At 40.1% G+C, this 17949-nt stretch overlaps 1 protein-coding gene across 2 annotated transcripts in view; it reads right to left on the bottom strand.

Annotated features, from left to right (window-relative positions):
• ZC3H7A (zinc finger CCCH-type containing 7A) overlaps positions 1-17949 on the bottom strand; it is a 34772-nt gene that overhangs the window by 7650 nt on the left and 9173 nt on the right. Inside the window, exons 2-19 of one of the 2 annotated variants that reach the window (XR_003435086.1) lie at positions 15465-15566; positions 14398-14437; positions 12574-12771; positions 11231-11389; positions 10913-10993; positions 10779-10817; positions 10096-10129; positions 9330-9610; positions 7732-7936; positions 6569-6633; positions 5819-6005; positions 5001-5162; positions 3525-3721; positions 3142-3242; positions 2531-2712; positions 2043-2119; positions 792-925; positions 335-378 (exon numbers count right to left, since the gene is read on the bottom strand). Coding sequence is in view for 1 of the 2 variants with exons in the window: in XM_027117375.1 (XP_026973176.1) it covers positions 273-378; positions 792-925; positions 2043-2119; positions 2531-2712; positions 3142-3242; positions 3525-3721; positions 5001-5162; positions 5819-6005; positions 6569-6633; positions 7732-7936; positions 9330-9610; positions 10096-10129; positions 10779-10817; positions 10913-10993; positions 11231-11389; positions 12574-12771; positions 14398-14437; positions 15465-15532 (2316 nt within the window). In the remaining variant the exon portion in view is untranslated. Of the gene's footprint in view, positions 1-272; positions 379-791; positions 926-2042; positions 2120-2530; positions 2713-3141; positions 3243-3524; positions 3722-5000; positions 5163-5818; positions 6006-6568; positions 6634-7731; positions 7937-9329; positions 9611-10095; positions 10130-10778; positions 10818-10912; positions 10994-11230; positions 11390-12573; positions 12772-14397; positions 14438-15464; positions 15567-17949 lie in introns of both variants that reach the window. The other variant, XM_027117375.1, reaches the window with a different exon arrangement.

The following is a 17949-nucleotide window of genomic DNA, read 5'->3' as shown; positions in this document are numbered from 1 at the left end:
TCATCTGGAAAATAAGCTGAGCCATGACCATCACTTTTCTCTAGTTCATTGTCTACTTACTTTTCCTCAGTAACTCATACGATTTCAATCAATCTAAAGACTGTCCCAGAACCACATATTCAAACGGGGAAGGAAAACGAAAGGACCACTTCGATTTCATTAACATGATGAGCATTATTTAAAGGGTACCAGTTTCCATCTGAATTACTACTACTTTCTAATGATTTGAAATGCCTAATAAAAAAAAAGTGGCTTAAAAATTACGTATGTACATCAAACTGTAAAGGCATTTGTTTCTTTGTGGGGAGAGGACGGATGTTCATCCACTTCTTACGTTCAATAGACATCACTCTCATCGCACGACGATCTTTGGTCCACCTAAGAAAAATGGAGTTCAGAAAAAACAAAAACACACTGGCAAAGGCATAATATAAAGGGGCAGGTACAAAGTTTGTACCTAAAGGACCAGAGATTTTTTTCCTCAACCCTTCTAAAAGAAATGCCTTATGATTCTGTCATTTCATTTCCTGTCGATAATTATAAACAAACATTCCCTACGAATCCTAAACACGGAAGTGATGAAATACAGGCAAAACACTTGAACTGTGTGCAGAATTCTTAGCTATTAAATTCTAAAAATCTCTTCCCTTTTGCTTTGCAATTATTCCTGAATTGTCTACTTTCCTTTGCTCTCTTCAAAGTCTTAATCTTTTTTCTTATATGCATGATTTTACACCCATGAAACAGATCATTATGATCAGGCACTATTTCCACACACACACACTACTTACGAATGCCTTGCTTTTGCACTACAATATTTTCTGTTTTTGTCTGGTTCAATGACTTGACCATTTCTCAGACACTGAGCACATACAAATTTTATCTTCATGTTAAGGGATCCAGGCATTATTTGATTGCCAAGTACCTTAAATAATTAAAAGATTAGTTTTAATTTAACAGAAAACCAGTTTTCTGAGAACACAATCACCATGCATTTTTTTCATAATAGCATACAATTTCCGTTTTTGTCTGGTTTGATGATTTGACCACTATATATATATGATCTGATACCTAAAATCTCCAGTTCTCCACCCAAATGCAAGAGAATATGATAAAAGCAGATTACAGATGCCAAACCTCAATTTATGAAAGTCAGCTTTGGAGTTAATGACTAGGATTTTTGGCAGGGAGGGGAAGGAGGGTAGTTGGGTAAAGCAGTTTGGCTGGGCGGTAAGCAAAACTACAAACACAATCCACCTTCCTTATTCCAAGGATCCCCACAGCGTGAGACCCCAACTGTTTTGCCAATTAAGCTGAATAAGAAAACTGTATCCTACGGTCTTTTTTTGGCCATGCCGCTCGGCTTGCAGGATCTTAGTTCCCCAACCAGGGATCGAAACCGTGCCCCCTGCAGTGGAAGCACAGAGTCCTAACCGCTGGACCTCCAGGGAATTCCCTATCCTACATGCGTGGTGGGTATTATGGGATGCCTTTTTTTCTTTTATATGATCAACTAAAATTCAGAATTTTTTTTTCACATTAAGAATTGCTCAACTGGGGCTTCCCTGATGGCACAGTGGTTAAGAATCCGACTGCCAATGCAGGGGACACAGGTTCGAGCCCTGGTCCGGGAAGATCCCACATGCCACAGAGCAACTAAGCCCGTGTGCCACAACTACTGAGCCTGTGCTCTAGAGCCCACGAATCACAACTACTGAGCCCACATGCCACAACTACTGAGCCCATGCGCCTACAGCCCGTGCTTTGCAACAAGAGAAGCCACTGCAATGAGAAGCCCATGTACTGCAACGAAGAGTAGCCCCCCGCTCGCCGCAACTTGAGAAAGCCCGTGCACACCAACGAAGACCCAATGCAGCCAAAAATAAATTAATTAATTAATTTTTTAAAAATTAATCAACTCAATAAACTTTAAGAAAGTAACTGGACTGTATGTAAGTTTTAACTGCATCTGCCGACAACTAACACCAATTAAGCTGTTCCAGAAAGGATCCCAAATGCAGAAAGTACACAGGAAAAAATACCTGAGCTCCAGGTACGTTTGCTTCCAAATTTTGCCAATATCGTTTAGATTCCTGGGCAATAGCATCATGTGAGATACCTGGGAAACGCAGAAGCCTTTTTTTAGGTCCTCTACACAATAACAGGCCACCAATCTAGGCACAGTCAGACTCAATTCTTTAATTAACCCCACTTGGCATAATCTGTTGCCAAGAATGAACATCACATTATTCCTTCAAAATGGAATATTTACAAATATAGCTCTTGGTGTCTTCCGAGGAATATTTCTTCCTCACAATTCCATACTTCATAAATGAACTTGTATCAGCAATTACTTATACTAGACCACACTCAAAATAGGCCACTCTAAAGATGAAGTGACTACATGGTTTAAAGCTCAGGATAAAATCAACAGTGTTGCCACACCAAGTTGTTGGAGAAGGGTCTCCAATACCACTTCATAAACCCTGATGCTCTTGGGGAGACATTTCTCAATCACACACAAACCTACTTGTTTCATTTTGCAATATCCAGACTTTCAATTCTACAAGACTGTGTGCATAAAAGCACTCGTCTTCCCTTAAACAGCCATATCGAACCTCATGTCGGCATAAATCAAGCTGACATTGACCATGAAAAGAACGTATTTTGGAGTATTTTACTGTTGTCTCTCGCAAAATGTGGACAAGGCACCTAAGAGGAAAAGGGAGTGACACTTTACTATTGTTCTGCCATAGCTTTAAAAGAAATGTACATACACATATAAAATGTAAAGTTCTAGACTGAAAATACATGTTAAATCTTTATCAGAAAAAATAAATCACTGTGTGCAATTGTTTTACTGGGGAGGGGAGGGGATAATTATATGTTAAGCTATAAAATACCTAAATCCATGTCATGAGAAGCTATAAATCAGTATTGCTTTTCTGTATTAAATTTCAATTAAATAATTCATTTTAAAATTCTCAGCAAAACCTATCAGCCATTTAAAAATAGTCACCATCTTTCAAAACAACAACAAAAGGAGAGGGGGAATGCCTGAGCGGATACTACTCTGGTTTTATTTGGATCTAAAAAGAGACTCTGTGTTGTCACTATAAAAATTAGAAACTACCAACATACTTATTGTCTTCAAACTCATGCTTTGTAACCGGATGAGAACAAGAAGTAGAATTATCTTTGTTTCTTTTACTTATCATTCTAGGCTTATGATCAAAACATTTCTGAAACAGAGAAGAAGAATTATCATGAAAACATAATATGAGATAGAACTTCCGTGCCATGCTTATGATGTACATACCTATACATTACAATGCTTACACCAAATAACACTCAGTAAGTACGAAGTCTTAACACTATTCTTTTGGATAATAGCAGTAGCTACCATTGCTGAGCAGATGCTTTATCATATGGCAGGACAAGAGCTAAGTACTTGATACTTCTGGGCTTGCGGGTAGGAAGCTACCACCAGTTTCACGGCAGAAAGTAAGGTATGGAGAAAGTACCTCACAAAGGAATATAAATTCTCCAAGATGCTCTTGGAGCAGTTTGAACACGCTAAGGTTGATCTTTCCGTTGCCACCAAAGAAAGCCTCCCTGCTGAATGCTCCCTTTCGCTCTAGCGTCCAGACATCTATCTCTTCCTGGCAATAAGCGAATGTGCAGTGGCCCAAATATCTACATTCCTCCTCGGCAGCAACATCTAGAAAGACAGGGAATTAAAAGACATTTAAAACGCAGACCGTTGTTTTTTCAAAGCCAATGAATATTAAACACGCTTAGGGAGACTTCCCTGGTGGAGCAGTGGTTAAGAATCCGCCTGCCAGGGCTTCCCTGGTGGCGCAGTGGTTGAGAGTCCGCCTGCCGATGCAGGGGACGCGGGTTCGTGCCCCGGTCCGGGAAGATCCCACATGCCACAGAGTGGCTGGGCCCATGAGCCATGGCCGTTAAGCCTGCGCGTCCGGAGCCTGTGCTCCCCAACGGGAGAGGCCACAACAGTGAGAGGCCCGCGTACCGCAAAAAAAAACAGAAAGCAAGAATCCGCCTGCCAATGCAGGGGACACAGGTTCGATCCCTGGTCCGGGAAGATTCCACATGCTGCGGAAAAACTAAGCCCGTGTGCCACAACTACTAAGCCTGTGCTCTAGAGCCCACGAGCCACAACTACTGAAGCCCACGCACCTAGAGCCCGTGTTCTGCAACAAGAGGAGCTATCGCAATGAGAGGCCCGCGCACCTCAACAAAGAGTAGCCCCCGCTCGCCGCAACTAGAGAAGGCCCGCACGCAGCAACAAAGACCCAACACAGCCAAAAATAAATAAATGCATTTACGACAACAACAACAAAATATCAGAAAAGTTTTTTTTTTTTTAAAAAACAACACGCTTAGGGCATCACTTGAATTTTTATAACAATTCATGGATAGCTTCAAACCATGATACGCATATTACAATGTACGGATGGTATTAACTCTTAAAAAAGAAACCAAAAAACCAGCACCACAATTCTAAATTATTTTTATTTCAGACGGAAAAAAAAGCCTTGATACCCGGATGTAAGCCACCTAAGTTTGAAAAGTCATTTAGGTACATTCAAAGCTCGTTCAGGTGAAGTGGTCTGATAAAAATGAAAATACTAAGTTCTCTCAAAAACAACTTAAAAGAGCAACATTTTCAAAGCCTTAGTTCAGTGTTCTGATTCTGTTTAGACCATGTCAGAGAACCCAAAGTTTGAGACAGTTTTCTGTTTAAAACCTGGGGAAATCCCCATTTCCATAAATAACTATAAAACACCCACAAGACAGCAAGTTAAAAACAAAGGTAAAAATGATATAAAAAATACTAATGTCTCAATCCAAGGAACTTTCTGTTAACTCTATCTAAAACACTTTTAGTTACAGTAATACTGGAACCATTATAACAAATGTAGCAAATCATTTCCCGCTTAGGCGATGTACACCAATTAAGTAATTATAGCATATACCTTTACATATGTAATAAGGTCCTTCGTAATTTGTTTTTGTTGGTCTTGGACGTATTTTTTTCCATGATTTATCTTCAACATTCTTTATCCTACCAATTAAAATATCTTTCTTACATTTATGATCTATATTAGCATGGTAAGTGAAATCCATTAACTTAGGGCCTGAAAAAGATGTAAAAAGGATTGCTCATATGCACAAAAAGTATCATTTCATTTTACAGGCACATTTATAAGCAGATGTGAGCAGATGGATTATGGTTATTAAATTCCCATTAAAAAATCCCATCTTCATAACCCCCAAATGTAAACAAGCTATGGCAGTAACTTTTGCCTCTCGTGCTGTTTGTCAGACAAAACAAAGATCAGGACAAAACACCAGTCTTCCCAAAACATAACCCTTATTTAACTATTAGCATAGGAGTTTTGATGGCTTTTAAAGGTAAAGAACGCATTTAAATAAGCAACTAAGAAAGAAAATTAACTTGGGTCGAGTTTAGAATAAATTGTGTTCGTATCACTTGACTTAGGGGTAAAGATATGAAATAATCCAACAGAAAGTACTTTAATTTTCACAAACATTATGGTCAGGTAAATATTCTATTCCATATGATTCTATACATAAAATTTTATCAAAGGAGAGCAGCGGCCTATCCTATTAGACTCCAAAGGTCCCTAATCAATAACTGCTGCTTCTTTAGAAAGAACTCAGAGATTGAAGAATCACAAGGGCTGGTGTTTCCACAGGTATCTACAAATTCCTAAGAACTCTCAGGTTACTGACTGCTTTAATCCTGTCTGCTCCTTTGTTTGGTCCTGACCTGATTTTACGAAACAGATCTGGCAAGCTTGTCTCAGTTCATGGGTTCCTTCAAGGGGATGTCTTGGGGTCACTGAAGAAGGTGGTTTAGTTACTGCACTTCCAAAAAAGTTTCCGAAGTCATTCCTGGGGTGACTTGACATTCCCAGGAAACTCTCAGAAGCAAACAAACTGCCTGGTCCATTCATCTGCAAGAAGAATTAAGAAAACAAAAAACAAAAAACAAAAAAAACAAAAAACAGCCAACAAATATTGCACTATCACTAAAGAAGGAAACAGATGCATCTGAAAAATAAGACATTCTGCACAGACTGAAGTTGGGACTATTCTGTCCTTACTGCGTTTCTATTTAAAAACCATTTCCTTCTACATTTTCCTCTTTTGGGTCTCTAGGCCCCTCCCCCACTTTTTTGGATGCTCTATGAGTTGTTATAAGTGACGGGTAGTTGTTCTGCTTCATCAGCCAACACGTTTTTCACGCCCTGATTTTGTATTTCCTTGTCGTTCAAGCTGTGCTAAAGCCTCTTACACTGCCTGCGACTGTGATTAATTTGCTATGACAGATCCAGCCTTAAACACAAAGCATTTATTACTGGATGTTCCAGAAGAGTCTTATTTTAGCACTCTTTCCCACAGCACACACAAAACTTCAGGGAGATTGGTCACGTTCATTCAAATAACTCAGTTACTTAAGTAAAAGACCTATTTGCAATTTAAGCGACGTATTTACAAAAGAGGAAGTGGCACTTACAAGTAAAAGGGAAGAATTACTGTTGTTAAGCGGTGTTCCCTCTCTAGAAGTTGAGGTGGACAGATCTAAAATAATAAAAAAACTTCAACAGACCTTTTCATTCTAATCATGTAATAAGAACATCAGGGCTTAGTAGCTAACTGTGGCTTCCCACGTTATTTTCCCATCCCAATTCCAAGAAGCTTTCTTGCTCATGATTGACACCAAAGAGGGCTATGGAGCCTTTCCTCTCCTCTAGAAACCAAGGGCATAAATAACCCTTAGACAAACAAATTTAGATAAAAAGTGATTTTCAGAGACATAAGCTAAGGCAGGGCCTACCAAGTGGGACTGTTAAAAAGACTAAGAAAATAATTCGTATTCAAAATGGGAAAGGAGCCTCTCCTTTTGAAAATATGAAGCAGGAATTCATCATAACATTAAGAAAATCAATAAAGTTCAATTACTTTCTTTTTCTTAGTCTACCACTCAGTTACCTTCTCTCTGCCCTTCTGTCTCCCATAAATTTTAGTTTCTTCAGTTGTCAATCTTTAAATCAATTATTTTGATTTTTATCCCTTTAACCATAACAAAGCCTCACAAAAATATGAAGATTTTTATTGTTATTGTTTAAAGTATATATTAAGCCTAGGATTACAGAAACAGGAGTCAGGCCAAAACCTCAGCAATCCCTTGCAAAACTAAGGCACCAGGCATACTTTGCTGAGCTCAATGGATGAAGCCTAAAATAGATGGACCTATTATCATTTTAAACACTGATTTTAAATTAGTCTTAACTAAGTATTTGCCTAGTTCGGAATTTAAAAGGATAACCTGTCTTTAAGACCCTTTAGATGGGGTATCCCTTTTTTAGAGAACACATTAAAAGTCATTTCACCCCCCAGAACAATAGACACCCAGCTTAACAAACTATCCTATAAAAAAACCAGTGCCACATACATTCCTACTCTCAGGGCTTTGATTCTTGATCTCCACAATGGCACAGTTAAGTCCAGGTGAATTTAAAACAGGAGGGTTTAGATTTTAGAACTACAATGTATTTTCAGCTACAATAAAAATAATTCAAGTACCAACTATCTGGAGTTAGTTAAACAACAGTCAAACCAAATTGTCTTTTTTAGAAAATGAACTGTAACTGTTTATATAAGTGGCTCGAGTCTTACCTCGTTTGGATTCGCTCATTGAAAATGAATTTAGAGAAGAACAGAAATCTTCTAAGGATGAAGTCAAAGGCGGATACAGCTCCGAGAAGGAGGGTGCAGGCGCGTACCTCGCACCGATGGGCAAGGCGCCCAAAAGAGACGCTGAGAAGGGGATGCTCGGAGCGACGCTGGCTGTTGGGAGGGGGCCTCTGACTAAGGCTGATGGCTGGAGAGGAAACAAGACCGGATTAAAGTCCATGAAACTCAGTTCCAAGCGGGCCAAACTGCTTTTAATATCAGCATATAAAAACAAATTACTAAAAAAAAGTAAAAACAAAAAAACAAATTACTTCACTGGGTGATTTTGTTACATAACAAAGTTGAAATCAGTATCAAGACTCAGTGGCAGAATCCAAGCTACAGAGCTGATTTCTTCTCAAGCCTACTTTTTAAAAAGGATGGAGATGTGATGTCTAATATTGCTGTCATACAAATAAGACGTTCATGGTTCATTTTCAAAACTTCCTTAGGATTCCCTATGTGAGAGCTGTCTTCATCAAAGAGGAACTGTGAGGATGTGTGTGGGGCTGGAGTGGAAGGAAGGGTCCTGAAGAGAAGGGAGCTGGAGCAGCCTGGAAAAGTGGGGACCATCTTTCTGGAGATGTGAATGTACAACCTCACAAGAACAAATGGAACACTACCTTGCCCCTCCCCCATAGAGCGAGGATTTTTGGAGAGCTTCCATGTGCCTTATACTATGATAAATCATATACCATCTATTTAATCCTCCTAACCCTCTGAGATGTATCCTACTAGGGCTGCCACGGTACAGATGAGAAAACAGAGGAACTGAAAGGTGAAATAACCTGCCCAAGATCAAAGTGGTAGGAACCAACTCCCCATCTGTCTGCCTTTTACATCTTCTCTCTGTCAGCTCCACGGGGACATTGCTGGTTTCACCCACCCTGGAAACCAGCTCTGAGTTTCCCCCCCATCATCATCCTACTGCTGCCACTATTTTAATATACTTCATGGCAGGAGTCAGTGAACTTTTCTATAAAGGGCTGGATATTAATATTGTAGGCTTTGTGGACTACACGGTCTCTGTTACAACTAGTCAATTCTGTTACTACAGTGTCATGAAATATTTTCATGTGTCTTCAAATATTATTATTATTTTTTTTTTCTTTCAACCATGTAAAAATCTAAAAGCCATTCTTAGTCCGTGGGCCATACAAAACAGGCAGCGGGCCAGATCAGGCCTGTGGACCAAAGTCTGCTGACACTTGCTTTATGATACATGGTTACAGGAGAATTATCCTTAAGGAATGAGAAGTCCTTAATCCATGAATTCATTTTGCCTTACATGTCAAATGCCTATTCTTTGTCAGAAAGTTAAATTTACCGTTTCCATAATATGTGATTCCTAGCATGCCTCCCTTTTTTATTTAAAGAAATGACCAAATTAGCCAGTTACCACTGGAAAATGACAAAAGTAATTTTCAAGAAACCCAAAGCTTACTCTATAGTCCATACTAAAAATATCTAGCAGGTTATACTACGATTAAAAAACAAAAAAAAGCCTGCCTTCAGAAGAAAGGAGTCACACTGAAATTTACCATAACAGTTTCATTAGTTTCAGGTGCAGAATCAAGGAGGTCATCTATTTCATCTCCAAGGACCATATCTCCATCATCTAAAAATGCTTCCGGCATACTGTAGGGGATCTTTCCTCCATTTGCCAACACTGTCGATGGCAGAGACTCTTCCACTTGCAGTGGCAAAATAGAAGTTAAGGGCATAATGGGAACTGAGGCCAGCTCATTTCCAACTTGGTGAGAAAAACTGGATGCAGGTATAGAAACAACAGGAACAGCTTCTTGCCTCGGAGTTAATAAATCTGTAACGTGGATGGACATGTACTCACTTATTTTCAGTGTATCTATGTAATACTAGTGTTAATAGACAACAACAGAAAAATGAAGAGCTAGGTGAAAATATGAAAGCAATTATAAAAATAAATAGATACAACAGTGAAAGCAATTCAAATAAAAGAGTACAAGTAATCCTAAAAATAATTTGTTTTGCACAAGAATAGATATATTGACTTGTGAAAACTTCTCCTTCTTTCTCAAAACTCCTAGGCCCCTTTTGGATGGAGCTACTAGAGGGTGGTGAAGCCACAGCGGGTATCGAACGACTGCTCACTGACATCCAGTACTGTCACTCACTCACTGGCACATCCAGAGGCACAGAGGTGGTTTCTGAAGTTACTCTTGTTTTAATACTAATAACCACACAGCAATCTTATTTGACAACACTATAATGTACATAACGTCTAAGGCTGACACTTTTCAGATTAAGAGGATGTGTGTGAAAACGTACCTGGCTCAATATCTTCCACAGAACAGTTCAAAGCCTAGAAATTAAACCAAATAATAGATCATAGTATTTTCAGGACTCTAAACCATAAAGCAAGCTATAAAACTCACTCTAAGAGAGCAATGCAGGTTCTCACATTTGACTTCCTTCCAATTAAGACAGAAATAAACAAAACATGTAAACCTTTGTAATACATGGCGTTAAACGGTGCTGGCCTACAGGCACTTGCTTCTTGTGGCCCAGTATTTCTCAAAGGATAGTCAGGAGCCTTCTAGTTCCAGAGGGACTAGTCTAGCCACCACTCTCTCCCCAACTCACAGTGGCATAGTCACAGCTCTAAGAACACTTACCTTTAAAAAACAACTTGTTAATTATGTTTAACCCAATGACTCCTAAAATTAGTATGTGGCCCTGACCCACTTTTTCTAATAAAACCTAACATCTATTAAAATCCTGTAAAATGCTCCATTGGCCTTCAGGAAATGCTGATGGAGAGTAACAGATATTACTTGAGTTGTTTGTTTTCTTTTTCTAGGGCAGGAAGCTCTGGCCACTTTTGTGTTTGAGGAATAAAAAGGTCTCAAAATAGACACAAACCAAAAATATTAGAAACAAAACTACTAATGCTTCTATCTTTTCTTCTTTTTTTTTTTTTATTACGATTCTTACAAGAGTAATAACCTTACCTTTGTAGCCCCATCCCCAGGAACTGTTTTTAGTGAGAGCTGAAAGAAAATTAAGAAGCTAATTTAAAACCAGAACTGACTCCAAGCTACAAAACAAAACAAAAGAATACCTTATGGAGAGAACTCCATCTTACCTCAGTTCTAACATATGCTTTTCTTATTTTAAATCCCAATTTCTGAGCTAGTTCTTGAGTTAGTTTTATTACATGTTCATCCTGAAAAAAGTGAGAATATATGATTAGTGGAGGGCTATATTTACTAACTGTAAGGACGAAGAGGCAAAACAGTTCTAACTTATACTCTGTCAAGACACTTGTTTTATGGGCAATTATTCCCAACTGCAGCAGGTGGGTGGCTGGCTGGAAGATGTAACTTGTTAAGGCCATTTCTCTACACAGAATCAATAAAATGGTTATGATGTAAATGAATGAACTAAAACATAAATTCCATACCTGAGGCACTGCCAAGGAGCACTTTGCCACAGCGTCATAAGCCTCTTTGTACCTTCCTAAATCACTTAGAGCCTTAGATTTCCGATAGAGAGCTTTGCAGTTACTGGCATTTAAACTGAGGACTGTATCACAGTCTTCTAATACTTTATCATGGAAACCCTGGTGAGGAAGACCAAATAAAGTTAGCAATCAAACAGTTCACGTCTTGTGATGTTGTCTCCTTGCAAATGGAAACAAATTCAGACTCTTCCTTTAAATTGAAAGTTAGTGGTATTATTTGTCTTTTGAAAAATTATTTTCATTATGAAATTTCAAATACACAAAAGTAGAAGGAATATCGTGGCTACCCATGTAACCACCACCCAGACATCTGGCCATAAAATACCCCAGATCTTCGAGAAATAAAACTTTCCAGGTATGGCTGAGGCCCCCATGTGTCACTCGCCTGTCCTATTTTCCTCCCAGTTGTAGCTACCCCCTTTTTGGAGCTCATTAAAATGTTAAATGGAAATGTAACTCCCAAGCAGCTAGTTGAGGAGGAATATACTATAGAAAACAAATCATCAATGAATGCTTGTTAGCAAAGGACTAGGTGACAACATGGATACTTTTCTTAAATTCATGGTTAAATTTTACTGAATGTCTATAGTGAAAATTATAAGCACATCAAAATATTGCTTTCTAAGTTCAGACATGTGAAGAGCTTGTGTTAATTCTTTCGAAGGCTAACTACTGTTTTGTGCTATAAAAAAAAAAAGCTCCTAAGAGAATCTTGACTAAGAAGCAAACTGTCAGCAGAGATACCTGATGGGTACCCTGTACCCATCTGTGAACACCTGTATCTTCCTAGGCTGACTTTTTTATGAGCAGACACCCCCCCACCAAAAGCCATACTCAAAAGGGAATCTCCAAGGACCAGTATCTAAGAAACAAATTATTTTTAAATCCCTAAGCATTTGGCCAAAGCTGGTTTTTCAAAGCTTGAGGCCACTCTAAAAGCAGTTAATACATCTTTCTTATAAACTGAAACTAGGAAACTGACTTTCACCAGTATACTATGTTATTGAAAACCTTTTTTCTCTCTAGAAACATTGCTTTAAAAATCACACCTCGGGCTTCCCTGGTGGCACAGTGGTTGAGAGTCCACCTGTCGATGCAGGGGACACGGGTTCATGCCCCGGTCCGGGAAGATCCCACATGCCATGGAGTGGCTGGGCCCGTGAGCCATGGCTGCTGAGCCTGCGCGTCCGGAGCCTGTGCTCCGCAACGGGAGAGGCCACAACAGTGAGACGCCCGCGTACCGCCAAAAAAAAAAAAACAACAACAAAAAACCCACAACTCACCATATTAGAATAGCAAGCAATACGATTTATATATAGTTTTTCAATGATTTCTTTAGGGATTAAAATTTCTTCAGACTTTGCATAATCAGCTATACTCAAAGCTTCTGAATATTGGCTCATAGAGTTGTTCCAATCACGTTCCCGATAAACATCATTTCCTTCGTTAAAAAGATTTCTCACAAGAGCACGTAAATATACCTAAGAAAAAGAAAGTTACCACTTGAAACCCTTAAAGGAACAAGTCAGAGTGTAAGCACATTTTAATTTTCGTATCTAAAACTTCAGAGGAAATAATTTGACAGAGCAAGAAGCACTGTTGTAAGAAATGATCAAATCCAGGCCAAGTCATTGCTATTTCAGCTAGTGTTTCATCTTGCTTGCTTTTTCCAAGAAAAAATTCAATGTCTCATTATTAAGGGAAGTGCTGCAAAAGCACCTTGTCAATATTTGCTGACATTGCCAACTCTGTGCCTGGGTTAAATTCCTACAAGTGGAACGAGGATTTTAAGGCTTCTGACTAGTATTTCTAAATTGTCTTCCAAAAAGGCAACAACAATGAATACTTATAGCGGCTTGCTTCAGAGCACCTCCACCAACACGTGTGCACACGTGCGTGAGCATGCACACATAAAATCTACACATTTCTAGGTGAGAAACGGTATCCTTTTTTATTTGCGTATCTGATTACCAGCGAGGTTGAACTTCTCCACATTTTTATGGACCATTTGTGTTTCTTCTTTTGTAAATGTTCCGGTCATTTACTGATTTATGGGGAGGGGATGGCAAACCTTTTTCTTACTGTGTAAGTATACACACTCTTCTGGTGGGGGCAGATGTTCTTAAGTCCCCTTCAGGACTTCTATCATTGCTTTAAGATTTTAAAAGTCCTTTCCTATCAAAGTCCTATTCAGCTCTTCTTTGTCTCATTTTACGAATTCACGTCTAAGCTGATAAAAGTAATAAAGAAAACTGTCCAGATCAACCTTTAACAGCTGAGGTGACTTGAGAGACAGGCCGTTTCACCTCCCTGGACCCCAACTGCACGTTTGTAAAATGAAAGGATTGCTCCATGTGATTGCTAGTCCTCATACTTTACAGTTCTACGTCTGTTTGGAGAAAAGGAAGGAAGGAAGGGAGAGACTGAAATGAACGGAGAGGGAGGGAGGGAGGCAGAGAGAAAGGAGTGACATTCAGTAGCACCAAAACCCACAGAGATGCAAAGCCACAGGGGAACTAACAGTCTGCAGAACTGAGGGCCTTTGGTCCAAGACCCAGTCAGCTGGGCTTTCTCTCTAACTAACTAGATTCCTCTCTAGCTCTTTCCCCTAATTATCCAGTTACCTCTTTACTTCTGTTACAACTTCTCTTCTAAGGAAGAACAGAAGATACTCTGCACTCTCCCTCTCAGCATATTCTGTCCCCCTCATTTTCGATGAAATGAAAGCCTAAATGTAACTGTCAAGGGGCTCAAAAGAAATTAATTCAAAACTACACTAATAGAGAAAAGAAAAAATAGGACAACTGTCCAAGTACGCCGGAAAAAAACAACGTTGTCTTATATACACACGGGTCAGCAAACTTTTTCTGTAAAGGCCCAGATAGTAGGGATTTGAGGCTTTGTGAGCCATAAGGTCTCTGTCTCAACCACCATGTCGTGAAAGCAGCCACAGATAACACATTGACAAATGGGTGTGGCTGTGTTCCAATAAAACTTTATTTATGAAACAGACAGGGGGCCACATCTGGGTTTGCCAACCCAGGCTACATGTGGCATTTCACAGGCTACTTGTGGAGTTCTCAAGCAGACCTTCCCTGAGTCCTTACCGCATACTGTTCCTGTGTTCCTGGATACGACAGCGGTGACCTAAGAAGAAGAAACAAATCAATTCTGATGATCAGGTTCTTATCAGGATTTGTTCACCCAGGAGTCATCTTAAAACTGAGGTTCTCGGGCTTCCCTGGTGGCGCAGTGGTTGAGAGTCCGCCTGCCGATGCAGGGGACACGGGTTCGTGCCCCGGTCCGGGAAGATCCCACATGCCGCGGAGTGGCTGGGCCCGTGAGCCGTGGCCGCTGAGCCTGCGCGTCCAGAGCCTGTGCTCCGCAACGGGAGAGGCCACAACAGTGAGAGGCCCGCGTACCACAAAATAAACAAACAAACAAACAAAAAAACTGAGGTTCTCATGAGCTCACCACTGGTTCAAAGCACATTTTAAAGACCTACTTCTCCTTTATGACCATTATTCACATATAACCGTAGTCATGAAAAAAAAATCTAAAACTATTCCTTTGTATTTTCTTAAGTATAACATTTTCCCTGCAAATCTACTCCTAATTAAAGACAGCCTAATTCTTCAAATGCCGAAAACGTTTTAAAATAGCATAGAACCACTAGTACTATTTGATTCAATTTACTATAGAACAGAGGGGAAGAATGTCCCCTTCCCAGGAGGGACAAAGAGGCCTTTCTGCCTGGACATGGCCACCCGGGCTGTGGTCCTGTCACTGACGTGCTTCATGAAGGCCAGTTAGAGACCGAGCTTCTTAACAGAAAGAGTGTGATCACAAAAGCCCTGTGTGCTGACAGATGTTGATTTTCGCTCATCAGAACTGTTCTTATGAGATTAGGTTCAAATTCCTCAGTCTAACATTTTAGAGGATACTTAAGGATTTCAGCCCTAAAAATCAGCGACAGCAAGATCCAGTTCCGAACACAAAGAAATCAATGTCCAAGAGCAGAAAATACTGCTGGAACAAAAATATCTAATTTCTAACCCAAAAGAACAGGACTTCTGAAACGTAACTAAAGGTTTCCTAATCCCTGCTACGTGCAGAGCCACACCAAAAGGAGTTACTCCATGACGAGAACATGAGGCACGCAATAAGCCCTTACTGTATAAACTGTAGTCCTTCCTTAATGTTCTGCTGCCTTTTTCTTCTCTCCTCGGACACACTGGACATGTTATCCCACACATCCACTTTCTAAAGGAGAAATCTGGAAAGAAACAGGCAAGAAATTACACGAGGCACGGGGCTCCTGGACCCCAGTTAAAACACCCATAATCTAGGTCTTGTCACATGATTAGCTGTGGACACGTCCATCTCCACCGCCTTGACTAGGGTCCTGGACGCCGAGGACACCACCTGAGTTGTGTCTGTAGTCCCCACCGTCTCGTGCGCCGCGAGCAGAGGGCTTCCACACTCTGCTCTCTCCACTTAACAGCCGCGCAGACGCTGTAGGCCCCTCCTGAACAATCCCCACGCTAAAGTCATCTCTCTCTCCCCATTTCACCTTCCTTCCTTCGACGACAGGTTTTGTTCCCAGTCTGTCTCTACGCACACGGAAGCAGCCACGAGAACAGTCCTGGCCTTGTTTTGCTTCTGGAAGCTTTCCAGAAGCAAAATGGTTTCACGTCCGCTTGCCTCTGAGGGGTTTTGACTTCCTTGTGAGCACAGTCTAAACCTTATCTGTGTTTTTTGAAACAATCCTTCTTCGTACCACTGATAGAATAAGGATCTAAGTGAAGTTACTTTAATTGGAATTTTCTGGAAGGTAAGGGTCTACCTTCGATGTAACACTGGCAAATGTCCACACTGTGAGTATTTAACCTGACTAGTCGACGTTCATTAAGCAGTTCTCAGAAAGCAACGGGAGAACCACAGAGAAGAGATCTCGGATAAAACATTGTCTCCCAATGTCCTAAACTAGGGTTTCTCAACCTCAGCCATTCAGGCCAAATAGTTCTCTGGTACGGAGGGCTGTCCTGTGCCCTGCAGGATGCTGACAGCATCCTGGCCTCTACCCACTGGATGCCAGTGGAGGAGGTAGAGCACCTCCTCCCCTCAGTTGTGACAATCTAGTGTCTCCAGATATTGTTAAATGTCCCTTGGCGGGGGTGGGGAGGGGCTGGGGGGTCCACACAGTCACTCCTGGATGAGGACTACTGAGAGCTAATGCTGAGAGGACATCGTGTCACATAAACCATGTACTTGGACCCACGTGACAGGGAAATGGCACCCATGTTTCAAGTACGGAGCTGAAATGTTTTCGTTTCATTATTGCTTACCATTTGTAAGCAAGTTTTATTTTTAAGTCTACCTTTTTTCAAAGTGTAGAGTGGGGAGGGAGGCTGGAATACCCTGGAGGCTCATAACTGGTGCTAATACTTTTTGTCCTTTATTTTTTCTCCTTCCAGTTTTATTGAGATTATCATTGAAATACAGCCCTGTATAAGCTTAAGGTGTAAAACATAATGATTTGACTTACATACATCATGAAATGATGACCATAATAGGTTTAGTGAACATCCATCTTCTCATATAAATACAAAATTAAAGAAATAGAAAAAAAAATTTTTTCCCTTGTGATGAGAACTCATCTACTCTCTCAACAACTTTCATATATATCATACAGCAGTGTTAATTATATTTATCACATGGTACATTATATCCCTAGCACTTGTTTATCTGATAACTAGAAGTTTGTAGCTTTTGCTTTTTGTCTTTTAAATATTTGTCAGTTCTAAATATTTTGATCTTGTATCTAAAAGTTGGTTACTTTATTGAAGTATTACTGTTTACATGTGTACCTTGTATTTGCCTTAAAATACTATGTTTGAAATTATCCAGAATTAAAAGTTTAAAAAGCCCATTATACTGAAGTAAAACAGCATTGTTTCTGGAATTTGTTTTTAAGATAGTCTAGCTTAAAGGGGGGTAAATGGGTGAGCATGAAACAAGAGTAGCAAAAACATGGGACACTGCTCCAGCTGGATGAGGGGAGGGTATGTGGGGTTCATTCTTCTACTTGAACATGTCTGGCCATTTCCATAATAAAAAATTGTTTAATTCATATGTATGAATATTTACAAGGTTCTTTAAAGAGGCACTATTTCTAAGAGAAAAAAGATGGGAAATTAACTCAATGCCTGTCAAAAAGGAAATGGTTGAATAAACTGTGCTGGAGGGAAAAAAAGGCAAAGTGCAAGTGTCCACAGTAAGACCCTGTTCTATTATTTTAAAAGGGGGAATGGGTATATGTTCATATTTGTTTGTGTATACACAAAATAGCTCCAGATGGGATCACAGAAAGCTACAGCAGTGAGAGAAACCCAGGGGTTCAGGGAAAGGGGTGGGACAGTGTCTTTTCACTGCAAACCTTTAAAACTTTTTTTTTTTTTAACCTTGTAAACAAATGATCTCTGGGAAAAGAAATAAAGTATTAAAAGAAGTCTACAGGGCCTCCCTGGTGGTGCAGTGATTGAGAATCTGCCTGCTAATGCAGGGGACACAGGTTTGAGCCCTGGTCTGGGAAGATCCCACATGCCGCGGAGCAACTGGGCCTATGAGCCACAACTACTGAGCCTGTGCGTCTGGAG

Source organism: Aethalodelphis obliquidens, unplaced genomic scaffold (assembly GCF_003676395.1).
Source record: "Aethalodelphis obliquidens isolate GAN/ISIS:26980383/991018 unplaced genomic scaffold, ASM367639v1 scaffold18, whole genome shotgun sequence".
Taxonomy (NCBI): domain Eukaryota; kingdom Metazoa; phylum Chordata; class Mammalia; order Artiodactyla; family Delphinidae; genus Aethalodelphis; species Aethalodelphis obliquidens.
This window is presented reverse-complemented; position numbering and strand designations above follow the sequence as displayed.